The following is a 26,728-nucleotide window of genomic DNA, read 5'->3' as shown; positions in this document are numbered from 1 at the left end:
CATTTTATGCCATGCAGATGCAGTAACGTGTTTTAGGTGAAAAAAGCATGCTGCGCAGGGATGATTAGAGCAGATTTTAAGCAGTTAAGCAAGGGTCAGACAAAGGAGTGAGAAATGTTTCCAGCTTAATTCCACATCTCTTACTGTTACAAGGCTTAACTAACTGAACAGACAATTTAACACATACTTTGTATTTCCTCCTCCTATTTTGCACCTACCAGCAGTTTCTGCTTCTTTCTTAATGTAAGGTTTGATCATTAAAGTATCATGACCAGACAAACTTTGCTCCCATTACTAAGTGTCCTGCAAGTCTTAGACTTGAGTAACGGTGCTTTAAAAGAGCGTTTCACAGAGCTGACTCCTATTAATCCTAACTTCCTTACTCCCTACTGGTAAAGACGCCCCGTGTAGGCAGCATCTCCACTTTAAAATCGCTTTACATCACCCGAGCAGTCGGGTGCTCGTACAGGGGAACGTGGCTCGGTGAAACACCACGCGCATCACGTTGGGAGCCAGACCTGCAGAATTACAGCCAAGTCCTTCGCGGGGATTTGGTTTAATGCTCCTTCTGGTGAACGTACCAACTCCCAGACCGTGCCGGACCGCGCTCGACACGGCAAAGCTGCACCTGCTGAGCGCGGCCGCCGCTTTGCACCACCACACCTCACTACAGATGAAACGGTCAGCTTTGCAGTGTGTCGGAGCCACACGCACGCTCTTTTCCTCCCACTCCCCCTGCACACCCCTAGGACGTTGTTAACCAGGAGCGAGAGACCTGCTGGACCAGTGTAACTTGCAGCTTCCTAACGTTGCCGGGTGTCCTGAAGAACAGGGACAGGAACTGCCTTACCTCGCCTCCTCCCTCAGACACTATGAAAAAGAAGCCTTAGGCACGTCATTATTACAATAATTACCCTTGTCTTTGGCACCAGCTCCTTTTCCTGACCCAGAAAATAACTATTAGATGTACCAGGCAAGCATCACAAATAACTTTTACACAAGAATACCTTCCTGCCCAGCACGGGTGGCCAACAAGTGAACAGTTTGTGACCGGTACCAGGAAAGAAATTAAATTAAGCTCTACAGATTCACAGAAAGTTGGTTTTAAATGCTCTCATCATAATGAAAAACATCAGTTTAGACTTTGAACTGATCTCGCGCTGCATTTTCACAGCATCGGGCACTGCAGGAGCGTGACCCAAGGCTGGGCTTCGCGGACCATGGAGTATCATTATTAATAAGCAAATGTATTTCCCTGAGCTCTGGAAAGTTTGTGAAAATATTTGTTTTTCCCACCTCTCCCCATATACAAAGGTTTGAATAAGCTTTAACAAACATACAAGCAAACAAATCCTTAATTAAAAAAAATAAAAAAAAAAAACCCCAAACTTCCTGAACTGAAGGCTTCTAAGTGACTTTGACAATCCCCAACCACCCAGGTAACGATGGAAGAAAGCGTAACGGAGATAAACACAGGCATGGCCAGCGGTGCCCGTCCCCCCGCGGGGTCTGCACCGAGAACACCGGCTGCCATCCCAGCCAGGGACCTTCCCTACAGCGACAAGCGTTACCTGGTTTTTCCTTTCCATTTCCAAACGGCAGAAAGAGATTCCTGCACGTTAGCGCCGGCGAATTTGCAACAACTTTTTGCTTTTGGGTTTGATGCTTAAACCCCCGCCGGGCGGCTGGCAGGGACTGCACTGACCACAGTGGTGGAAGATCAGACTGTTGGGAAGATGCGGTTTTAACACGGAGTCGCTCCTCTGCCCCCAATTACAAACGCATTGTCCTCTTTTTTTTGGTTTTAATTTTTGCTGCAAACACACCTCGTATGTAACCGTTCACCTGCAGATTCTTCAAACACTGGGTCACACGCTTTGAGTGATGGTTGTTTTATTCTTTTATTAAATTGTCATTGGTACTGGTTATTTGGTGCGTCCAAACCAAAATATTAAAACTGCAAGCTAAGAGAGCAGCAACACAGCATATCCGTTGTAAACAATTTATTATTATTTTCTACCTCAGTTACTTACAGGAAAAAAGTCATAAAAAAGAAAAAAAGAAAAGCACAGATGGACTATTTACAAAAAATGAGAAAATTCACAATAGCCGAAATGTTTGCAAATCATGCACACTAAGACAAGTTCACAAAAGCAAAGCAATTCATAGCAAAAAAACCCAAACAAAATAATAAGAAGCCATACAGATTAAAAAAAGCTATTGCCTGCAGAAAAGTAAAAAGAAAACTAACCAATTATTACATCAAGCATCTTTAATGAAATGAACAGCATAGCCGTGTACTGTAGAGCCTTTGACACTGACATTTTAAACAAGTGGATTAACAAACATTAAAATGCATTACAGTTCTACTGTAAGCATGCAATTTACTTCTCACAAACTTATAAAACGGGTAGAAACACTTCAAGGAAAACAAAATTTAAATACAATGCGTGTTAGCTACCCAAAAGTCCAGAATCTGGTCTTGCTAAAAACGAAGCCAATGGATGGAGGCATTAGCACGTAGCTTTGCAGCTTTTCTGCGATTTGGGTGGAGATCAAGAAGCGCGATACAGCTTAAGCTAGCAGGGGAAAGCTCGTCCCGCTTGCCAAAATTGAAGGAATTTGCCCATGATTTGCAAAAGCAAAGTCAGGAAGTAGAAGCGACTGCACGGAGCGCGTGAGAGCATCCCGGCGGCAAGGCGAGGGGCGGTTAGCGGCTGGGGCAGGGACTGCTGCGGCGCGGGCGGCGCGGCGCTGGCACGGTCGCGGCAGCTCTAGAAGAGCCGCCAACCCAAAGCGAAAACGCGCGTGGGTCTGCTACGCCCGCAGCCGCCAGCGCCGCAGGGCCACGCTGGAGGACACAGGGCACTCGTTTTGATAATTAAGCCCTGCGTTGCTAATGATCCTAGCGACAGGAGACGCTAGTCTCGCTTCACCCTAATTACGATTTGCGCGACTGCTGAACGTCTCTACGTTAAAAAGCGCGGGCTGCTTGTGAGACCCGATCATCAGCTTTGCTTCCCTGATAAAATTCTTTCTAAAAAGTTTGTGAGAAGTCATGCCTTTATAATGCCCCTAACCCCAATCCTTGTGAGTTACATTCCAAGTGGGCATTAAAAACTCATAACAAAGCAGAGGAAAATAAAATAAAAAAAAAAATAATAAAAAGCAAACTGAAAGCAGTGAGGATATGGAGCCTTTAAAAAAATAAAAATAAAATAAAAAGTCCGGTCAATCAAACCAGCCAGTAAGAGCAGCAATTTTTCAGTGGACATTGATATTAAACATGGACCACCCAGGCTTTTTCTCTCTCTCTCTCTCATTAGCACTGTAGTAAACCCCGATTAATTTGTTATGCATCTTTAAGAACTAGTTGATAAAAATTATGTCTTGTGAAATCGGCAAATAGTCTGCAAAGTGAAATAAGAACAGAAATTAATAGATTAAACTGAAAAGATAAGTCCCAGAAATTAAAAAAAGACACAGAAAGGGAGCGATTGCAATTAAAAAAAAAGAAAAGGCTATGTACTGAGTTATAAAGGCCTAGAGGAAAAAAATAACGGGATGGGAGAAGATAGAGCAGTCGCCAAAGAGACCGCGTGTGTCTCGCCCGCGGAGCAAGGGACCGTCCCCGGGCTGACGGCAAACAGCGGAGGATCCGGCAGCCGGCGTGCCCCGGTGCAGACATGGAAATGCAAACCCGTGGGTCCCGACATTTGTAGCCTCATTTCACTTGGCCAGCAGTAAATACCAACAGGACAGTTCAATTCAGGTGGGCATTCCATTTTCTTTTTTTTTTTTTAAATTAAAAAAGTAAATAGCGTAAGGTGAGGAGGAACGGGAATAACGCCCACTGGCAGGTGAGGAGGCAGCGCGGAGCAGACCCTGGGGACGGGGACATCGCTGCCTGCAAAGGCACCCTCGGGGACAGCCCCGGCTCCAGCCCCCCCGCCAGGCTGATTTACTGCAGGCACCAGCGCGGGAGAACAGGCTGCCCGACACAACCGTGCTGGGGTAAAAAGCACCGCCAGGTCTCCCCTATAACGAACCACAGGAACACAGCTGTATATTTATATGTCTTGTATTTATATGTATACTTCTACATACACATCGGCGCGGTTGCACCACCACCGCTGTGCAGGAACCGTGGGGCCGGGAGGCAGACGATGCTCTCGGGCACGCTGCTTGGGATGCTCCCGCAGAAATGGCTGAATATTTTTCATTTTGAATCACGACACTGAGCCTTTGGGCGTGACAACTTACTAAAAAAGCAGATTTCAGATTTCTCTCCACTGGGGTCGCACGTGCTCCTAACTCCCGCTCCGAGCCACAGTCGTACCACGGGCCCCTCGGGCACTTCTGCAAGCGTGGGAACCCGCGGAGGGAAGGGTCGGGGGTTCAGACCCTTTGGAGGAGGAGCGCTACGTGCTGGACCCACGCTCATGTATTTGTCCCGTGGCACCGAACCCCCTTCCCCACGGCCCGTCGGTCAGGCTGCCTACTCGATTCCTTCCCTGGGGTGTCTGGAGCAGCAGAGGGGCGAAAGGGGAGGGGGGAGAGCCCCGCGGGCACCCGAGACACGACAGGACAAACCGCGTGGAGCGGCTCTGACATCCACCGCTGCTCCCGTGGCAGGAGCGAGCGGTGCTGGCACATCCCCGTCCTCAAACCCTGACTTGCTCCCGACACGCTCCCTCGCGCCCCGAGCTCTGCTCCTGTGGTACGGGGGTCTCTGCCCCCAACGCTCGCCCCTCCAAACGCCTGGCTCCAGGGAGGGGGACACCCCGTCCTGCCGGGGGGCATCAACCCCCTCGCGCCATGCCTCCCAGCACGGAGGGGTCCCGCGCCCCGCGCCGCTCTGACCGGTCGTGTTTCTGCAGACCGGAGTCCCGAATCATCTGAGAAAAACCACCTAACAGCTCTGTTCACGGTTCTGATCGCTGCTAAGGAATAAATTGTCTGAGCGGGAGGGGAGCAAAGGCCACGGCCAGGGAAATCCAAGCGAGGCGGCGGAGGGTTCTGAGCAGCTCCCCACCGCTGCGCTGCTCCCAAAGGCACAACTGGTGCCCGCAATGAGATGCCCCAGCTTTTTAGCGACAGTCCGCTTCGATTTTCTTCTGCGTATTCAGTCTCTGCAAGAGACTGCAAATAACTAGCAAATAACTGGAAGGCCTGTTTCGAAAAACCGGGCCCTTAACACAAATACACGTAACGGGGGCTGGCATCAGCCGGTACCTCTGCTGTCAGCTGGCAGACACGTTCATTTTACACATGCTTATAATTAAAGTCATCTAAGCTCTGCCGCTTTTCATCATTTAACTTATCAAAGGTTCTCTCATTTAGCTGTCTTCATATGAATCAGCTGGTACAAGGAATCGTGAGGACCCGGGGAGGAAAGCGTGAGACAAGACGCAAACGCCTTCTGCAGCCTCCTCCTCCTCCTCCGTTACCTGACGGCCGCGATCCTGCCAGCCCGGACCTCTGCCCACCGGCTCCAGCCGCGCGGCTGCCCTGGCCCCACCAGCAGCCTGCTCACCCCCCGCGGCCGCCCCGGCGGCTCCGCTGGCAGCCCTGACACCCGGGGAGGTCTCGGACCTGGCTCGGTTCGGGAGGGTGTAGCGCGGGTGGGAAGGAGGCAGCTGAGCTCTACGCAGAGCCCTAGCATCTGTGAACGGAAACGGAAAAACCCCCGTACAGCACCGTCTCCCTTGGTGGCAGCAGTCCTGCAAAAACCAGCTGCACAGAAATTACCGTCCCAAGGACGCTGTTCGCCCTACGGACGTTACTAATACGTACGCATCCGATGCAACGCTTCATCCCAATGACCCAGTGCCGAACACAAGGCTGCATCTTCGCCCCCGTGTGCCGCAGGCAGCGCCGACCATCCCTCCGCATCCTCACCCAGCCGAAGCGCCCTTCCTTCCCGTGAGGGTCTTCGGTTTTCCTCCCGCGCCCGCCGGTGCTCAGGGGGTTTCTCAGTTACCCCGAGCAGAGCTGTGCTCCCACCCCTCCCGGAACGCCGCGCCGGGCGGTGGGACCGCGCCGAGCACGCTCAGGAATTTAATGCACAGTACGCCGGGGTTTCCTCGGCGCGGCGTCCGGGCGGGCTTCAGCTATGAGTAAGCCGTAAGCACAGCAGCGTCGCGTCGCTCGTTCCCGTGAACCGCCCGGGAAACCCCAAGGCGAAAGGAAAGGAAACCGCCCTGCGTGGTGTCAGCCCCGCTGGGACGGGAAAGGGCTTTTCACCACCCCGGCGTGCCCCGTGGCGTGCTGCGGCCCCCCCGGCCGGTCCCAGTGCCACGGCAGGCGGCGGCCACGCCGAGGGAAGGGGGGAAACCAAACGGAAGCCAGACCGAAGCATCAGCAGGCGGCTACAAACTATTTCTGTGAAGGACACCAGAGACAGCGACAAAGAACGCAGGAAGGTCAGACTTTTCACTCCGAGACTGCACTTGTAACCATCGTACACTTACCGCAGGAGAGTGTGGGAACGTGTGTGCGAGTCTCTGTGCGTGTGTGTGTCTGTCTGTGTATATCTCTATAATACACATGAAAGGAACAACCCATCAAAGGGAGGGTAATAGCTCTTAAATTATCTCTGTTGCTTTATGTTTTAATTTAAGAAGTTTGTTTTCAAATAACCAGTACCAATTTACACGTTAGTAAAAATGTATTTAAAATATGTATATAGAAAGATCTATTTTAAAGTAGTAAAAAAACTTGTTGTTGTGTGAGATGCTCCCTGCAGACTTGCCTGTCTCAGCTTGCAGCTATGGATTTGAAAAAAAGGAGAAAAAAAAAAAAAGAAGGAAAGAGGGGGGAAAAAAGTAAATCTGCAAATGAAACGTACGTACCTGGGAATTGATAGCTGTAACTTGGGGCAAATCCAGGATATCCTCGGCCATACGTTGCAACAAAATTTGGGTAACCTTGAGCACAGAAAAGTTAAAAAAAAAAAAAAAAGAGAGAGAGAAAGAAGTGTGAAGATTAATAAAGGCTTTTTGTTTTTAAATACAACACAAAATGACATGGAGGATGAGTGAGACTTGATTCTACAGCAGGTATTAAACCCCAAGATTTATTCTGCTCATGCAAAACTGCAGAAAGGTTTCATTATTATCTCGAATAGAAACATCTAGAGCTGGCCGGCTTCCCGCTCGCTCGCCTGTCTGGCTTTGTGCAGGAGACCTGTCACTCCGGTAATTAACATGCACTTTGGTATCTGAAGTCCAAGGACTGTGCATACTTGTTAGCTGGAAGAGTAAATGCCAAATGCTAAGGCTAAACACATAACACAGGTTTGCTCTGACATTTGGAGAGCTTACAATGAATGTACTTTGCTTCACAGCTATTGACAGTTGGAGATTAAGGTAGTAGTAATTCTTTATCCCGGGAGTGTGAAGGACAACAGTTAACACATCAAAGAGTTAGAGGCAGCAGCAGCAATGAGCCAGAGAGTCAAAGAGCTTTTAATTTTTCTGGAAAGTAAAACCCAGCTCTGAGAACCACTTCCTATAGCAATTTCTGATACGCGTAGAAACACATCCAACCTCAGGCAGCTTCTGAAGTTTTACTACGAGAAAAAGACCACTCGAGATCATAAGGATGCCGAAGTAAACGCAACTCTGCCCGCTCTAGCACAGGGCTGGGCGTGAGGGGTGGTGCCGGGCAGAGGGCAGAGCCCTCGCAGGGCCGTGGGACGAGCGCCCGCGGGCGATGGACGGACAGAGGTACCACCGCTCGGGTGTCAGCCCCGCGGGTGCTCGGCCAAGGGCTTCGCCCTTACACAGGGCACGCCTCGCTGCCAGCACGGGCGGCCAACGCTGACAGCCCGGGGAGAAGGGCTGCACCCTCCGGGCAGGTTTGTGCACGTGCTGGAGGTGACGCTAGTCCCTAACCGCGCGTGGGCTGGCGGCAGCCACGGGGTCGCACGCTGTGACACCCCCCCGGTTTTAATTTCCCAGCCCTCATGCAGAACAGCTGTCCTCTCCGGTCCCACCGCCGCTGTTTGCTATGACCGGTTCGGCCGATGCCACAAGCTGTCCTCTACACCAAGGAGATTTCCTAAAACTGCAACCTCGCTTCTGATCCTCAGCGTTCCCTTGCTCGGTTTTCTGAAAACCGGGATCACCCTGTGCAATTCCCGCTGACTGCCAGCGTCAGCCCAGACTGCTCCAGTCTCCAGGAAAGATCTCTCCAGACCAGGAAACCATTGCAAAAAGTTTGCCCTCGCTCCGTCTGAAGTCAGCGGGAATCTGGGCAGCGACAAGAGCAGCAGCTGGGCTGGACCCCCAGAACGGGTTTAGCAGCAGAACGCTCCTTCCGGGGCTCTGCTGTCTCCGCTTTTATTTATTCTTTAACATACTCACACATCGTACAGCTATTTTTCTGCTGCTGCAAGTCCCTCCATTTCTGATTAGATTTATATATACATATAACGTCCTATTAATCACAATCTAAAACTGGAAGATAAAAATGCTTGGATGAATTTTGATGACGGGATTAAGCAGTGCCAGGGGAAAGCAGCCCTGCGATCCCAGGACAGCACGCTGCGGCTTTCAGCGATATGTACACACCGCTTAGCCCTTGCGTATTTATTTCACAGCTCAACAGCTGGATTCCCTTAGAAATTAATCACCTCTGTCATTAAATCAGATCTTTCAGAGTTAAGCTTTACAAACCTTTTTTCTTTTTTTTTTAAAACAATAATATTGATAAATGGATTGTTTGCTAAGTAAGTAGCGCCATTAACACCACTGCAAGCTCCACCATGAAAAATCGCTCTGCGGCATCCGACTGCAGCCCCTCTCCTTGCCAAGTGGAAAAATTAAGGTTTATTCCGATTTGAATGTCTCCAAAGCAGATCTGCCCGCTCAAGACTGTCGGGGCTGCAAGGGACAGGCGCCGCCTGAGGTCTGCGCTGGGGAGCGGGGGCTGCGGGCGTTGGTCCCCGTGGCACCGGCCGGACCGGCACGGAGGGGGATGGCTTGCATGCCCGTGGTGTTTGGATGCCATCTCTTCCGCTGCCCCGGGATGTTCCTGCCCCGGTGGTTCGCCTCCAAAGCCAGGGCAGCACGCAGCGCGGCAGCAGCCCGGCTCCCCCGGCCAAGCCTGACGGCACCGACGGAGCTGCCTGGGGGGGCTCTCGCCTGCATCGCCAGCGCTCGACGCTCTCTAGGTCAGGCAGATGAAATCATAAATTTATAATACAACATTACTTCAATTTTCCTCTTCATTTACTGCTGCAGTGCCCAGCTCTGCTCTAACGAGTCAAAGCCCGATCCGCGCAGGGGAAATTGCCTGGCTGAATATCAATAGCGCATTAACACCATGCCCATGTGGATGCTTCATCAAGCCAAATTATGGCCATGCTGACCTACCCACCATTTCCATTAGATGCCATTCTCATCCTGCACTGGGCACCGAACTGTTTATTTGCTTCAGCAGTCCTGGGGCATGATCAATCTCTCTAATTATCCCTTGTTGCTAAACCAAAAATCCAAGTTTTGCCTGGATTACCTGCTCTGAAGCGCGACCCTCCTGTCCACGGAAGCAGAACTCAAACCAACAACCAAGACTCCATCCCACCAGCACCTCCAGAGGGAGAAACGGCTGCTCTGCTCCAAGCGGGGAAGTGTCCACAGCCACTGAACCAGGCAAGGGAAATGTCTTTTCCTTTTCAAATGTGGTGATCCAGGATGGCCAAAGCTCATGGTTAATAAGTGGGAACACTGAGCGCGTTGGGGGCTGGGGACCTCTACTTTCAAAATTAATTCAAACGTTCCAGTAAATGCAAGAAAATTATTTTCTCCCAACATTGATCAGAACAAGGAACGCCACGTCCTTTGCAAGGAAAGGTAGGGTCCTTCTGCCGAAGCATAGCCCCATGCTGCAACAAAAATGCTCAGGGTCAAGAGAAACGTGCTGTGACCTTGACAAAAGCACCTGTAGCACCAGGGAATGCAAACCAAAAATCATCTCCTACAGACACAGGGGGTGGTCACGTACTGGGGAGCACCTATGGAGAAGAAACACATCTGCCGTAGAAGCGTCTCCCTTGGTCCAACAACGTTGACCTACCTCCTGCTTCAAGGGAACAAAGAGCTAAGCTGAAGGTGGCCGCAGCTCTGCGTCCATCAGCCATGGGTGCTGCTGTGGGTGCTGCTGCGGGGGCTGCTGCGGGGGCTGCTGCGGGGGCCGGGGGGTTGTGCCAGCCCGTGCTAACGAAGGGCTCCCCTTCCCGAATCCTGCCTCGGAGCCAGCTGCTACTCTATTAAACAGAGTCTGACGGAAAAAAGGAATGACTTTCTTTGAAGGGCACAAGCTTCTTTTATGCATGAGTTGAGCCTACCTAGCTTGAGCGCGTGCAGCAATGCAGAGCCCCGGCCCGCCTCGTGCGGCGACGTACGCAGCCTGCTAGAGACCTCCTGGAATCTGCTCTCCATATCAGACATCACTGCGCCACTCGGGGGGTGTAAGCTTTATGGGCCGAGCGCTCCTGCCTCTGGAGGGGTTTGCAAGTTAAAAAGAGCCCAACTTTAATATTAAACACCAGCAAGGCTAAGACGCCCATCGCCAGAAGAAACGCGTGCTGTGGGGCCGCGGCTCAGATCAAGCAGGGCAGCGGTCACCTCCGGAGCCGGGCATCACCGCCAGGACCACCGCAACGGCGGCTGCGACGTCCCAGACGCAGACAGCTGCTTCAGATGGGAGGGCAGACAGAGACGACCTCCTATTAATGTTGCTCCTCAGTTGTCGTCTTCTTTTGTCTCTTCAAATTTTCAGGGACAGACCTGAACGGAGGGCAGAAAGCCGTGGGGCAGCGCAGCAACACCCCCAGGCCCGGGGGTGACAGGGCTCCTGGTTTGCACACCAGGACCAGGTGACAGAGGCGATGCTTCTGGGCGCACGGCAAGCTTCTCGGCCTCCGAACCGCTCCCACTCAGGTGCGGACGCGTGCGTTGCCTGCTGGGGGGGACATGGTGCCTGTTCCCGAGTGTCCACGGGGCTGGGGGGGACACGGTGCCTGTTCCCGAGCGTCCACGGGGCTGGGGGGGACACGGTGCCTGTTCCCGAGTGTCCACGGGGCTGGGGGGGACACAGTGCCTGTTCCCGAGCGTCCACGGGGCTGGGGGGGACACGGTGCCTGTTCCCGAGCGACCACGGGGCTGGGGGGGACACGGTGCCTGTTCCCGAGCGACCACGGGGCTGGGGGGGAGCTCTTTCTGCCAGGTGGGCTGCCAGGGAGAGCGAGCACTGGAACTGAACCCACTCCAGCCCACTCTTTATGCCGAGCGGCTAATTAATGTTCCTGATCTCCCCCGAGACTGCGCGTGTCCCATCAGCAGACCGAGCCCGAGACAGCCCAGAAGCAATCCTGGCAAAAAGCTCAGCCTGCCCGTGCTCTTGGAGTCAAAAAATCCTTTCAGAAGAACACTTTAATTTTGTTCCAATCAACCAAATCATCACAGAAGCGGCTGCCTACGCACCTTTAGACCCCGGCTGCTGCAGGCTCCTCGGGGAGGCTGTGATTAATGAAAAAGACCAACTTCCTTAATAGCTTTGGAGGGAGTCGCTCCCCGCTCTTTCCTTTGGATTGTCTCGTGTGTTCGTTCCTCCGATTCCCTCCTCTGCCCATGAACAGCATCTGGAGAAGGTGACCTTGAACACGGGCTTCTGGAAACAGGTATAAAAATCCTTCAAGAGCAGCCCCAATCACTCGGCTTCAGTCTGGCTGGGCATCTAAGAGGAACGACGTAGGGCTGACACCGGCCTCCCGGGATCTCAGCAAAACACTCGGCTACTGCAGACGCTGCCTCCGGCGATACGTTACTCCGTGCGCCTCGTTGTCTGATGGGTTAATTATGCCCCTCTCCCTGCGTGGACAGGGCCCCACCACGAGCCAGCAGCTGCCGGGGCTCGGGAAGGAGAGATTCGGGCTCCCCGCTGAGCCGCTGCCCATCGGCCCCGTCCCAGCCTTGAAGCCAACACCTTCAGGCAGCCTTTGAAAACGGGGATTTCTAATGGCCAGCCAGCTTTGCTCTCATGTGTTACAATTTCCTTGTTTAGCACTTAATTATTTAACATGGTGCCACTGTAGCAAGCGGGAACTCGGAAGATAAAAAACCCAGCTAGAGCAGATAACGAAGCATCTGGCCTTCAACATGAATCAATCACTAATTCTGAGCAAGTCACCCTGACTTGAAATCTAATAAGAGAACGTTGCGAGACTGGCCGGAGCAGAGCCAGTCGGGGTGACCCGACCCACCCCACCGGGATGGGGATTTGCCAACAGGCGCCCACGGCACTTGCTCTGCGCAGAAGCAGATCCGCTGGCTGACGGCTTCTTCCCTTCCTTCTCATGGTTTGAAAGCATCTTCTTCCAGAGAGGCAGCCCCGGTGGGAATGCCTGACGCCGCACCTGAGGGCTGAATTTTCCCTTCCCGGGTTGATCCCGGCTCCATTCACTCCTTGCCCGGCTGGAAGGAGAAGGGTTGAGGCCACTCTGCCCGTGGTGAGCAGAAGAGGGATGCTGCCCTGGGTCTCTTGCTGGCCCGGGCGCTCTCCTCCGGCAGGGACGGGGCAGTGAGGCTGCACACACCACCTCCACCGCCCCAAACCTCGGGCACCACGAGCGGAAAAGAGAGAGAAACAACAGAAATAAAGCACATGCGCTCAAGCACGCTGGGAACATGCAGGTAACGAAATCACAGGCTGACTAGAAGAAGATAAATATTTTAAGCATAAAATGTAATTTCCAAACACTGTGGGGCAGGGTGGCGGTGGAGTGTGGGGACAGAAAAATAGATGATCAGCTGAAATAACCGAATTACACATCCCAGAAATGGATTGCTCCAGCCACACGAACAGAAGTACTATTAATTCAGAGATAAAGCAAACATGGCAGGAAAGTTTTCCCTATCAAATCAAGCGCTGCCTGAAGTCAGACATCTCAGCCTAACAGCCTGATACTCGTAGGAACCGAGTCCTCTGACCTGACGCCCACTCCAGGAGCCCTGCGGTCCTCCAGCATCTCAGCCAGCCCAGGGACCTGCTGGGCAGAGCTCAGGACGACCCAGCACCAGCGTCCAGGGCTGGTTTTTGTGCTCAACTCCTGGGATCATCTAAACCCGGGACAGCAAATTCAAAGCATCCTGGTGGGGTCACGTACCGGGCTGGGAAAGGCTAATTTCCGCCCGGGAACGCCTCCAGCTGCCCTCTCGTTCCTGCGTGCTTGAGGGACACAGCAGGTGACAACTGAGGGACAGTCCGGTGGTGCAAAGGGAGCAGACAGTTGAAAATACACGGGCTTTTACACAGATACGTTGGCAACGGATTAGCAGCATTGTGGCTTAGTAAATCTGAGGACAGAGTATCAAGCAAGGGGCTGTCACATTATATAGAAAGAAGAACTATCTAGGCAGAAACAAATGAGAACCAATTATAACTAAATAGACCTCATGCACAAATAGAATTTTGCCATTAAATATCATTTACCCCATTTAATTAGTGTTTTCTGGACACAATACTCTGGACTAAAATACCGTTCCATCTCCTTGAAACTTGTAATTATTGTTGCGACCTGTACTGTTACGCATCTCCCTGCTTTCTCCATCTTGCATGCCATTTACGAACCGGCAAGATTTTCAATTATCTACGCTGAACTGTCAAAGATACCTTTAAAAGAAGGGGAATAATGTGTGACTCAATTCCTCTAAAAAAGGGGAGAGATCATTTTTAGTCAGAATGAACACACTGCATCTTTCATCATTCTATTTTTGCGAGTAAGAGTAAAACAGCCTATTTAAAACATCCATTTAAATGCAAATTTTTATATTCCAGGAAGAGGGGGGGGAAGTTAATCATTTACCACAGACAGGATTATTTTCCCCACTCCACCCCTGCTGAAGTTTCGGGCTCACACCCACACAGGAGCAGGGATTTGCTCACCCCTGCGCCTTAAGCGTTCCGAAATCAGGGAGACAACACGGGAGCCGCTGGCTCCGGGAGACGTGCGGCGGCCACGGCACTTACCCAACATTCCCATCCCTAGCATAAAAGCGTCCATGGTATACGGTAATCCACGTGCCCTTCCTCTCGTCCCTGGTGGAAACATCACTTCTTTAGGTTGTGCTTTCTTACATTCTACCTATTGAGCAGAAACATGTACAAATGAGATGCAAATGAATTCCATGTAAATGTCAAATGCAGAACTGATCTACTTAAGGGGGGGAGTTTTATTTTTAGCATTTGCCTCCCCACACCGCCTCCCCCTCAAAGGTGAACTTTCAGAATAGCGTAAACGGATTTAAAAGAGCAAACGTGTATGTCTCTCTAAACACACATAGCAAAACCCCGCCGTAACGATGACAGAAACGCTGATTTAAGAAGTTGCCGCGGTCCTGGAAGGAAAACCTGCGCTGCGTTCCCTCGTGATGGTACCCGCGGGCAGGGAATGAATGGAGGGCTCCAGCCCAGCTCTATTGCAATCGATAACAGAAAATGACTCTCGGTGATCATTACAAAAAGCTCCTTTTAAAATAGGAATAAAGAATCAATATTTCTACCCAGCAGAAAATTTCTGTGAACCCTATTAATAAACGATCTGCATTCTTTCACTTCCACTTACTCCCGCTGCCTTTTGAAGTTGGTTAATGCCACCTGAGCCACGCTGCGAGCCCCCACCAACGCCTCGTGAGAGGCGGCGAGCCAGCCCGGCGGCAGCAGGACGTCCCGGGCCCCCGGCCACGCCGCCGGCTGCTGGTTCCCAGCCTCTTTTGGGATGGGAAAAGGGAGAAATAAAACACTTCTTCCACGTTCTCCTGCCCTGGCACTGCCAACTCGCCCCCCCGGCAGACTGCCCCTGCGCTCCCCTCGGCACTGGTGCCGTGGCCGTGCCGTAAGCCCAGCCGGAGCTATCCCGGCGGACGCGGCAACAGGGGCTTGGGAACGGGGCTGCTTGGCGTGGAGGAGGAGGGTCGGCTCCGAGCAGGGTCGTGTCTCCCGCGTCGCCTCCATCGCTCGCACAAGCAGGCAAAGGCGGGCGTGCGCCCCACGTGCAAGCCGGCAGCTACCCCCGGCAAACGCAGGGACGTAGGATAATACGGCTAAACGTCTCGGTGCCTAATAGCCCGATCGGTGACTGTGTGTTCATTGTCTTATGAAAACCAACCGCCTGTTCCTAGGCAACCCGATCAGCGAAAATTTCACGTTTATACAATTTTCATTTAGGTAACATAAAGGTTAACTGACTGTAATGGGAGTATTTTAAACAAAACCACCTACTCCTCCCCTTTCTGCTGCAAACCGTATTTACTTTGCTTGCTTGCAACACTTCCCGAAGCTGCAAAGCTCAGATGCTGCCAACGCTGCCAAAACACGCGCTTCTTGCAAAACAAGCTGCCCCAACCCAGTGAAGTTTGGAGCAAAATTCTTCCGGAGTTCCTCTTTCGCTACTTTTCTGCCAAGCAGCGTTTGGGCCCTTGCAGGAGGCAGTGGGAGAAGGGCAGAGAGGGACCGGGGACGGCTGGAGCGGGGACACGCGTGTGCACAGCCCGCACACTGCTGCACAAGGGCAACGGAAAACGGGTGAGCAGGAGCCAGAGCAGGAGCCGGAGCAGGAGCGGTGTTGAAGAGACCCTCTCCCCAGACATCCCGAAACTCGGGCACAGCCACAGCACGGCCAGCGGTTCCCTCCGTCTCCTCTTCAGCGCTGTCGGGGCAGCAAGTTCGCCGGGAGAGAAACACGCCGGTGAGAGCCACAGCGAGGACCGGTGTGTCCTCCAGCCAGGGCCACCAACCTGCACGCCCACGCACGCCCATGCACGCCCACACCCCTGCCCATGCACACGGACAGACTCCCGCAGGCACGTGATGGTGCAGACACACTACCGAGCGTGCGACGGAGAGCCCCACAGCGCCTCGCGGCGTTCCCGGGCCCTGATATTCAGACCGAGACAGAAAAGGAAACGGGAAACTTCCCATCACTGAATCCATCGAGCAGCCGCCCGCACACAGAGGCGCTGCTGTCGGAGCGGGGCTGGGGACGAGGACCGTGCAGGATGCGTTTCCCCGGTGCCCAGCCCCGCCGCGTGGGACAAAGCCTTCAGAGCTTCCCAGGGAGGCTTAAGCCTGAGCCCTGATGGTGGGTTTCAGCCTAACTGGGCTGTGTGCCTCCCCAAAACCTCGGTGCCCCCAGAAACTCCCCCCAGGCCAAAGCCGGCAGCCTGCCGCCACCTCCCCATCAACCGTCCCCGAGAGCCCAGGGTCGCAGCCAGCTCGAGACGCCGAGCAGCAGCCTCCCTGCCCGCCAGCTCCGCAATATCCTCTGAAGCTGGCCTTTGCTTGTCGTTAATCAGAGGGGCATTTAACGGGAACGTGCCGGTCTCATTTCTCCGGCCACATGACGGGGGGGGTGAGCACCAGAACTGTGGCATTCCATTTCGCAACTGCATTTTTCGGGTTCGCCACCGCTCCAAATGTCACGGCGGCATTGGTTACACCTCGCAGCCGCTCGCGCTGTTAACAGTCAGGATGATAAAAACAATCTAGCCTGGCTCAACGGACAATTAACAGGAAAATGAAGTTTGGATTAGCACCGTTAGAAACAATAACCCAGTAATTAGCTTTTGCAACCGCAAAACAGCCTACCGCTGCTCTCCCAGAGACTAGTGTAATTTATGATTTTCACAGCACAAGAGGATATAAAGGGAATGGCAGTGAGCTGCAAAGAAGTTTTAACTGGGATTTAAAGGAGAAGAAAAAGTCACCAGTAGGAAAGAAAAATAATTCCTAAGCCTTTGTAAACAAATATACCCCATATCGAGGGTAAAAATATTCTCCGTGTTCCAGCAGAGACTCTTTCCCCCCGGGAGGGACGACGTGGAGGATACGGGGCCAGGCGCCCCAGCCCCGCTCTGCACCCCTCGGGAAGGGGCACCACGCCGCGGGTGGATTTCTACGCTCCACGTGCGGCAACGTCAGGCCCTGAGGTGCTCTGCAGAAGCTGCCCACGCGCCGTCCCTCCGACGAACGGGCAGGCGGGAGGTGAAGCACCACGTTAGCGGACCGGCGGTGGCCCTGGATGGTGCCTCTGCACCAACGCGGGCAGCACGTGCGGAAAAAAGGTGCCAGGCTGGTTTTCTGCGGGACGGGGAACGGGATGGAGACGGCCGTAACCGTCCCACAGCTGCGGTTACCGCGAGGGAACAACCCTGGAGGCAGCGGGGATGTCAGGGACGTGCTGGCAAAGCGCAACGTGCACCAGGGCTTCTCCAGGAGGGAATGTGTCTGGATTTACGAGTCAGTGCTGAGCTCTGCACCGAATCACCCCCCAGAGCCCGCCCGATGCCGGTGCTTTGTACATAAATCTGGATCTTGCACAAACTTTCAGTTCAGCATTGCTGTACATCTTAATAATTTCCAGATTTTTTTCCACCTCCCCTGTATGAGGGATGTGCTTCACTTCCAGCAGCCTAACAAAGAAAGTTTTAACTCTAAGGCTAAAAAAAAAAAAAAATTAAAAAAGCAGGGAAACTAAAATTCACTATTTTTGTTTAGTCTAGTTTGGAGAATTAACATTACACCGGGGTACTCTTGGGTCAAGCCGAGCAGTCAAAGCCACTAGAACCCAGGATGGCTGAGATGGGGAGTGAAAAGCCTCTTATACCCAGCGCAACAAAACAGGCTGTCAGCTCTCAGCACCGGGATGTCTCAAAACCCCCATGGCTAACAGCTTTCCAGGGAAACCAGGGCTATTTTGAGGACAGCAGAATGTGCGCGTATTCACAATGCACAAAACCCCGTTTTACCACCCAAAGACAAGGCAACTTTGTCTTGCCAGCAACGTGTGATTCACAGTTAGCTGAGATTCGATTACCGTGGGGACTCCATGTCGTTCACGCCACGGCGAGCCAAAACTAACGCTCCTCTAACAGAGAAACCTGCGTTTGCCCAGTCCTGCCGCAAAGGCAGGGCTACGCCAGGCAACAGAAGGGAGGTTACAGGCGCTTTTAAAAAAATGCATGAGATGATCGACAAAGGTGGGGTGGGGACAGCGGGATGTCATGTCCTCGGACCGCAAGAGGAGAGTTCGGCAGCTACGGGTGAGCAGAGGAGTCTGCCAAAGTTTCTTGCGATTCCTGGGCTCGGTTTGTCCCCACACCACCTCCAACCCCCAGCGTCAGGCAGCTCCTTGTCCTGTTTGGGCTGCAGAACCCAGCCGCCCTTGGGGACCCTGGCGAGGGCGGCGTCGCGGTGCGGCTCACGACCTGCGGCGTTTAAAGCCAGAGGAGCGCACCCAACCTGCACGGGGTCCGCAGAGTCCTTCAGCTGACGGACGGGGGTTCCAGACCTGCACCTCCGGCCTCTCCCCAGCACCATGAATGCCGTGACGCCCTGGGGAGCCGCCTGCCCAGCACGGGCTCCCAGCACCCTCCCTCCGGCAAGGAGTGCCCTCACCATCGGGCTCTTCGCACGACAGCTCGCCCGTACGCGCTCTCCCACAGCCACCGGCCACGTGTCAGGCTCCGGCTCTACAAGGTGACAGAGGGATCCTGCGGCAGGAAACAACGAGCAGCGACACCGTCCTGTGCCCGGCTGGCCACCAGATCCCTGAGTCGGGCACGCAGTGAGCCTCGGCGCCCGTACGCCCCGTTCACGACAGACGACAGCTTTTGGCAGGTCCTACAGACGTGCAAATGAAGGGACAATCCCAGCTCCAAGGAGTTTCCCAGGGACTGCAGTACGGTCCTTGAACTGGAGCTGCTGCATTTAATTTCTGGCCACTGGAGGTTGTTCCATAACTCCCTCGTTCCTTGCTTTGAGTGTGAAACCAGGACTAACGCCCCCATGGAGAGCCGGGAGGGGTGGCAGAGCTGCAAGGCTTGATGAGCTGGCGTGCTTTGCAAATTTGGGACAAAAGCATCAAAACATGCTTACAGCACTAAACCAATTTCCTCACCAGGGAGAATGGTGATTTCTGGATCCAGACTAAGCCCGTAACAAAAATCCCACAAAATCCCACCATGGGAGAAAGAAACAGCCCCAGATGCCCTGCGGCATCAGAGCCTGTTTGAGCACAGCCCAACGCTTGTCACCCGCCCCGGTGTCGGACCTGAGATCCCGACTTCAGCGCCAAGCGCCCGGGCCAGGCGCGGCTCATCACACCGCTTGCCAGCACTTCTCCCACCGCACCTGTGCCATGACCGACTCTGTCCCAGTGGGAGCTAAAGGAAAATAAATTACTCCATCACATTTCTTTCCCAGCTGCTTTTGCACCCCCTTTAGAAAACCAGGTTTCTCTTTGCAAAGCAGCCTGCTCGCGTCGGAGGAGCAATATTCTGGGAGTAGCTTGTTTGGGTTTTAGTTGTTCCCCCCCCTGCAATGTCTGGAGAGCATCTTTGGCCTCCCACGTAAATTCCGAGTTTCATTTATTAAATACCTCACTGGCATTTTCTTTCCACTTTCACACTGCTCGTTTAATATTACATTTGACATTCTAGGCTTTACGGATGGCAACAGAAGCAGAATGGGTGGGCTAAAAATAGCCTGCCAGGGAGACGGGAGGCTAGAAATAGGCTCGTGAACAACAGCAGCCCCGTTACCCTTTGCTCGCCACCGCGTTTTGGGAAATGACAGCGTTCGGACGAGGAACAAACGAGCTCAGGGCGAGTCGGTGCCTGCGGAGCTGCTGATGCCCCAGCCGAGCAGCCCGGGGACGGGGACGGGGTGTCCCTGTCCCAGCCCACCCAGCGGCTGCAAACCCCACAGCCCGAGAGGGGGCTGCGAGAACCCGTCCCCTTCGCAGCTCAACGCTAGAGGGGGACGTGTGAAAAACGAAGCAGGAGTGGTCAGTCTCCCAGGGCGCTGCGGAAAGTACATCCGCACCTAACTCTGCCCCCCCAGCCAGCTGGGTGTCACCTCCGGCCACCCACGCCCGCTCACTGTCACACACGCGTGCACAAGCTCTCCTGCCCCTGCACGGGGTTGGTGATTAATCTGCAGACACATCAGCGGTACGATGAGTCAGTCCCAAGACAGGATCACGTCTCATCTCCTCCCTCGTGGGCTGCTTTTAAAATTAGTGCTGGGGAAGAAGTGACAAGAAGAGAACGCTCAAAGCATCGTGGCACCTGGATCGTGCGCCAGGCAGGCACAGAGAGCCGGGAAGAGCATCCGCGACAACAAAACACCTACAGCCTACGCTGTTTCTTTTGCTCTTTGTGACGTTCCTCGAGTGTTTTCGCCCTGTCCCGTCCTCCACGTTCCCTGTGTTACCTTCCCGTGCAGCCTTTCCCCTGGGAAGAAGTCCTCCCAACAAGTGTCCCACCGCTCCTCCCCTCGCGGGGGTCTGCGATCGGCCGGGTAAGATTTGTACAGCGCAGGAGTGCAGCTGCTGCTACGAAGCACCAAACGACGGGCTCTGCCCCGCTGCTGGCGCCGCATTTGCCGGGACACACCAGCACCCTGCTGCTCCTTCCAGCCGACATCCAGCACCTCCCCAGGGCAACTCCGGGCAGCGCCGACCCGCGTCAGGCGAAGGCTGAGCCTTCTCCAGAGAAAGACCTTTTGCGTGAAACAACCAAACCTACGGCGTGTGACATGACACGCACCCACCCGCGATGATGCGGTAGGAAAATCCTGGAGCTCTTCCCTCCCGACAAATCTTACCTAAATTCACATTCCAAGCGTTTCTAATTTGCTGCTGGGTCTGTCGTCTGGATGCTGGGGTGGGGGTGGTTGGGGTTCGTTCTTTTTGATTTAAGGCAGATCAATCAGCATTTAGTAACTATACCGGGGACGGAGCCTCCCCCACAACCCGCACGTGTCTCGGGCGAGCTATGGCTGGTGGCAGGAGCTGTCTGGGGAAGCAGCGAGATGCTCGAACAGGGCAGAGGCAAAGCCCGCGGCACCGTCGAGGGGGAGCAGGAGGCTTCCCGCAGCGCAAGGGCAACTGCCCCGGCCCTGCCACCCCGCCACTCAGTTTGCCAAGGGGACCCTTACTTTTATCTCAGATGCATATTGCAGCGAGGAACAATATGAAGAATATTATTTCAGTGCCCTGGGAAAAATTAGCAAGTCAAATATTGAATCAGGCCTCCAGCATATGCCAAGGAGATTGCTTTGATCTTATCCACACTAAAGGCTCTATTATTGAGTTTAAAGGCTGTGAACACGTATCAGACCAATATACAATGCATATCCGAATATACATTTGAGAAGCAAAGGATGTTTTGACAAAGGGAAAAAGAATATTTTAGCCGAAAATATCAAAGTTGCTGCATCAATTGATATACAAATGCCCTTTTTCATCTGGCTCAGTGGCTTTACTGACAGGGCAACCCGCGACCTGGGACCTGATTGTCCTTTAGGAGAAACTTCACCCAGGTCTGGCTCCTGCCTTGGGCCCGGGTTGAAAGCCATCGCGGCTCGACGGCAGAGAGCCACGACTTCCCGGGGAAACACAGCCCAGCGGGCAGCAGCAACGGCAGAGCAGCATCAGGGCTCGGGAGCTCGACCAGAACGGCTGTTTTGGGAGCGCATGGTCTGAGCCAGCTCCCCCAGCCCGCTGCCCCCCCGGAAAACCCCGGACGTGGCCGGTCGGCGGCTGCCTCAGCTCTTCCCACGCGTGGGGCGGGAGAAAGGGGCTTCTCCAAGGCTGGTCAAGCAGCTGAGCTGGTTAATCCAAACCCTGCCCCGGGGGCAGCTGCCTGAGCCTGCAGACAGCGCCTGTGCTCGCGGGGGGACAGACGGCCGTCCCGCTGGCAGGGGTCAGGACTCGGCACCCCGTGTCCCCCGGCGCCGGGCTAACCTCACGGAGAAGGTTGTCCCCAAGGGCCACCAACCCAGGCACGGCACGTGTCTGTGCAAAGGGGGAGAGCTCGCTGCCACCCGCCCGCCCATGCGTGCCGCCGAACAAAACCAACTTACCATTTTATTATTGATTTCGTGGAAATGAATTTCACAGACTTTTTCCACCACGTCTTCATTTTCAAAAGTTACGAAGCCAAATCCTATTTAATACAGAAACAAAAAAGGGGAGGGGGAAAGGAAAATATTAGTTAAGTTAAATGGATTTCATTTTAATAAAGCATGACTTAGCCATTGGGACTTCGGAAAACTTTCATAAAAATATGTACGTGTAAATACACCTGCTGCCTACGGAGCTGTTGCTGCACTTATTATAGACTAATGGAGGGAAGAAGCATCGTCTCGGGGAAAACGAATACGGTTCTGTTCCAGCTCTTCCATAGGATTTAATGGAGAATTAAAACCTCCTTATGGATTTTTTGATCCATCCTGCAGAATTTAATGGATAGTTACACCCTGGTTACATGGATGGCTCAGAAACTACAATAAGGCTGTATTTTCTTTTACACCTTATAGGTTTTTAAGAGCAATCTCTATGAAACCCAATTATATTTCTATGGAACCATATTGATTTTATCTCTTGTTTAATTCCACGGGACTTCTCCATTAGAGCTGACTCATTACACGACCCAAAAAAATAAAAATCCAGGAAGATAGAAGATGATTCCTCATTTACCCCTAGCGTGGAAAAAAATACTAATGCTTCCCCAAAGAAGCAGCATTCACTTTGATTGCACCAACCGTCCCCGCTGCTGCGTGCCGGAGCCAGTGGTGCAGCCACCGCAGCTCCGTCCCGCACGGATGCAGCCGGCCCCGCGGGTCAGCCGGGCTCCGGAGGTGGTTATTTGTCCCTTTCTTCCTGAATTGCTTCCTCTAATACCTCATCAGGACATCCTGAGGCCTCTAAGAAACCATTATGTTTAAGGCCTCTGATCTAATCATTCCTCTCTTCTCAGCTGCTGCTTCAAAGGAGCCGTGGATTTGGGCTGGTTTAGGGTCGTTTGATGCCTGCTGCCCGCCCGTAGCTGTACGCTGCATTTGCTCTGCTGGGGCCACACTAAAGAAATCTGGCAGCCCACCACAGCGACACACAGCCACGTTCCCTGCTCATTCCTTAAAAAAGAATAATGGAAAAAAGAAATCAAGCTAACAAACAAAAACACTCGAATGTGCTACATTTCTGGCAAAGGCTTGGTGAGCCAACATCGACACCAATTAAGTTAATGAAATCTTAAAAATGTAACAACGGGATGAACTTCATCCCCCAAACTGCGCTGAAAACGCTGCCGGACTCAACGCTGGTGAGACGGCACGTGATGTCTTCATCACGCCAGGCTCTGCGCCAAACCAGCCGGGGCTGGGGCGTCCCCAGCAGCAGCCGTTGCGCCGGCTGGGGCGACGGGGGAAGGAAGAGAGACGGGAACGCAGCGCTGCCCGGCGTTACTTTCCGTGGATAGTTTTGCTCAGCCGTGCGCAGCAGAAAAGCAGTTTTGTCTTTGCCGACTCCGAAGGAGCCGGCTCCCGTCTGCCACCGGCCGTGCGTCCGTCCATCCCGCACCGCCCGTCCCGACGCCCGGCTGTTTGGGAACAGAGCAGTGAAGCCTCATCTCAAACCCACTTTGCTCCCAGCACTCCCCATCTCAATTAGCACCTTCCAGCAGCGGTGAGCTCCGTGGTGGCGTCACCGCAGCCCTGCTCCCCAGCCAGACCCGGCGTTCCCCGCGGGGGTGCAGCGGCAGGCAGTTTCTGTGCTGAGGTCCCGTATGAGCACACGCTCGCTTTGCTTTGCTGGGGCACAGCAGAAAATATTAAAACTATACGGGGTTCTGGCAGCCTACAGGTACAAGACACATTTTGCAGGCTACAATATTTGAAGCTCTAAAGTGCGTTTCAAGGCGAAGTCCAAGCAGCTCCCAGCTGGCTTGCTTGGGAATGCACAGTACGCACAGCTCCATCCCTCTTTGGACTCTCTTCTTGGGGGGAAACCCACCAGAAATGGTTTCTAGATCTCCTCCAAGGCATAACGCATCATCCGACAGCACGTCACGCTCAAACCCAGCGCTCGGAGCACTGTTTTACTTTGCACTTAAAGCATGTAGCAGCTTGAAGTATTTTACTTAACCGAGTCTTTCATTTGCCTTCTAAATTACTCCATTTAAATCTACCTTAAACAGACCTGCAGTTAAAACTAAAATTTTTGTGGTTAACTGGCTGAATACGGCATCCCAGGAATCCCGGAGCACGCTGCGCCGGGCAATTACCGGAGCTGGGAGCAGCGCGCCGCCGGGGACCAGCTTTGCCCAGCGCAATGAGACGGCCAGTCCGGGTCTACAAGTCATTAATTGTTTGAGCACCAGCAACATCTTCATCATTAGTAACTCATTAGCAAGTACTGCAGTTGAGGATTTCTCTTTCAACTTTTGTCAGGTCTCACTGCCAGGATGGAGGAGGGAGAGGGAATTCAGAGGATTAGCCTTGATATGCATAACACCGCGGGAAAGCCCGCTGCAGTCATTACACGTTTGGACTCGGAAACAAGTTTCCCGTTCTCATCCCACTCCACATGGCTTAAACGCAGGTTTATCAAGAAATTATTTGTCTGATTAAATCAGATAGTCACCCAGCTTTCTGTACTTACAGATTTTATAACAAGAATAAAGTAACAATCCATAGGTGTCAACACTCATTTGCAGGTTTTTAAAAGATCTATGCCACTTCGAGCAGGCCAGTCTAGCTGGCTTGGCAGGAAAAACCAGACGTGGCTGGGTCTGTAAGAAAACCCAACACCATCTTTTATTCCCTGCTCTCCGGAGCCGGCAGACGGGCAGGGCAGGGCAGGCAGCTCGGGCGTGCGGGGGGCTCGCAGGATCAGCCCGCTCGATCCGTAGCTGAAGGCTCGCGACGTTTTACCTTGATGATTACCAACAGCTTTAACCGATTGCAAAGCAACCGGAGGATTTTGGTCTGCACGCATCCAGGCACTTAAAATCCGTGGGATGCTGTTTGAGACATGCTATCCTCCTTAAATGAACAATTCCCAAGGGATCACAGGCTGCCAAATGAAAAACTTCATGAAAGTCCTTTTTTGTTTCACTTTTTGAATACTGGATTCCAACTTTTAATAATTGCACACACACAAAAATATTACTGCGTGCATGCCTTATTAGTTAGCATAATGAATACATGCTCACTTTTAAATTACCAAAACTCTTAGAAACCTTCCCGGACTAAATAGACTATTTTTTTTCTGAGAGGTACTAAGAGTCAACAAAAAAATGGCTCTCAGAAAGTGTATGAAAAAGATTAACACAAAACAAAGGTGGCTGTTTAAAATGGTGACATAAATAGGATTCCGGTTGTCAAGGAGCACACGTTTTAAAATGAAATTATACCGCATCCTTCTGAATGAAGCTATTATTGGAAGCTAACAAGCTCTATTTAAGAGATAAGCATTTAACAGAGTCAAACGGTTGGGTTTTTTATTCAAATGAATAAAACTGAATATTCATTTGAATAATCTTTTCTGTAAAAGAAAAGACAAAGAAGAGGAAAAAAATAAAATAAGAGGCAAACAGATGCCCCCAAACGAGAGGCTCCGAGCCAAGCGCGATCACCAAAGGAAGCGGAGACATGCATTCACGACCTTCAGGTGAAAACCCCTCCTTTAGCATCTGCGCAGCAAAAGGAGTCATTTCACTCTATTCATCCGCTGCTTAATGGGCACCGACAGGCACCGAAACGATGCGCGAGCATCGCCCAGAGTCCCGGCGGCCGGGAGCAAGCTGGCGCCTGTACGGGAGAGGCTTTGCCCTGCTCGTGGAAAGGGCAGGCGTCTGCGCGCCCTGCTAATTGCCGGGAACGATCCGGGCAAAGGAAGGAGATGGAGGGGGGTCTCCGCCAAAAAAGCTGCTTTGCAGTTGCTGTTTAAAGCCCAGCAATTCCACTTGAACAAGTCCTCGCAGCTGGCGTTGGGGTGGCCCGTCGCACGGCGTGGCGGGGGTCACCTCTGCTCAGGGTCTCCTCCTCCGGATGCCCACCGGTCCCAGGAGCTGCACCTGCCGGGGCGGCAGCTCTGCTCTTTGCCGGGTGAGTTCACCCGCTCCCCGGCAGCCCTCCCGCGTCCGACGAGAGGCTGGGCTTTTCCCTTGGGGCGGCAGTGCCAGAGAAGGGGCTGAAGATCGCTCACCCCATCACCGCGACACCAAATCACCTTCCTTCCTTCCTTCCTTCCTTCCTTCCTACCTACCTACCTACCTCCCGGGTGCACACCAACGCGGAGACACTCAGGACGTGCAGTGAACCATCACCCTGTCTGATCCCCCCAAAACTGCGCTCACAGCGGCTTTGCAGCTCCCATTCACGCTGCCACGAAGACGTGGAGATGCCAAAGGCTCATTCTGGAGCGCTGAGGATGCAGGCTGGGGCTCACTGGCTCTCGAGGAAGATGGCAGAAGCATCACCCAGGCAGGCGCTGGGGAGGTGCCCCCCGGCCTGCCCTCGCTGCCCCCGTGGCAGCAGGTTTCGGTGAGAGGACGGCTCATTCCAGCATCCCACGGCACTGACAGCCGAGCGGGCAGCCGGTCGGCTCCAGCCTGGTCCAGCAGCAGAACGGCTCCTGCCTACGCTAACACGTGGTGGGCGCTGAGCAGGAGTCCGCTTCTTCAGGTCACTGATTTTACTCGCTGGGACTCTCTGTGTCTGCTGATTAGAAGCTAAAATAGTTGGGGGTCAATTAGCAGAGGACGTGGTTGAAGCAAAGCAAGCTGAAGGTACGCGGTAGCCCTGCAGACCCGATCCCGGCCGGGGCGGGTGGCTGACAGAACCGGGCTTCTGTAACGGTGACTCACGAAAGAGGGTT

General features: G+C 53.2%; 2 protein-coding genes across 13 annotated transcripts in view; both read right to left on the bottom strand.

Moving 5' to 3' along the window:
• MSI2 (musashi RNA binding protein 2) overlaps positions 1-26,728 on the bottom strand; it is a 250,333-nt gene that overhangs the window by 32,324 nt on the left and 191,281 nt on the right. For 11 of the 12 annotated variants that reach the window (XM_075771476.1, XM_075771480.1, XM_075771474.1 and 8 more), the window contains 3 exons: positions 21,931-22,013; positions 14,035-14,149; positions 6,855-6,929 (listed from right to left, as the gene is read on the bottom strand). In XM_075771476.1, the coding sequence (XP_075627591.1) occupies positions 6,855-6,929; positions 14,035-14,149; positions 21,931-22,013 (273 nt within the window). Of the gene's footprint in view, positions 1-1,988; positions 3,411-6,854; positions 6,930-14,034; positions 14,150-21,930; positions 22,014-26,728 lie in introns of those variants that run through there. The other variant, XM_075771485.1, reaches the window with a different exon arrangement.
• Positions 1-26,728, bottom strand: part of DYNLL2 (dynein light chain LC8-type 2) — a 250,316-nt gene that overhangs the window by 172,880 nt on the left and 50,708 nt on the right. The gene's annotated exons all lie outside the window — the stretch shown is intronic.

This window comes from Balearica regulorum, chromosome 19 (genome assembly GCF_011004875.1).
Source record: "Balearica regulorum gibbericeps isolate bBalReg1 chromosome 19, bBalReg1.pri, whole genome shotgun sequence".
Lineage (NCBI taxonomy): Eukaryota > Metazoa > Chordata > Aves > Gruiformes > Gruidae > Balearica > Balearica regulorum.
Note: the sequence above shows the minus strand (reverse complement) of the source record. Positions and strands in the feature narration are given on the sequence as shown.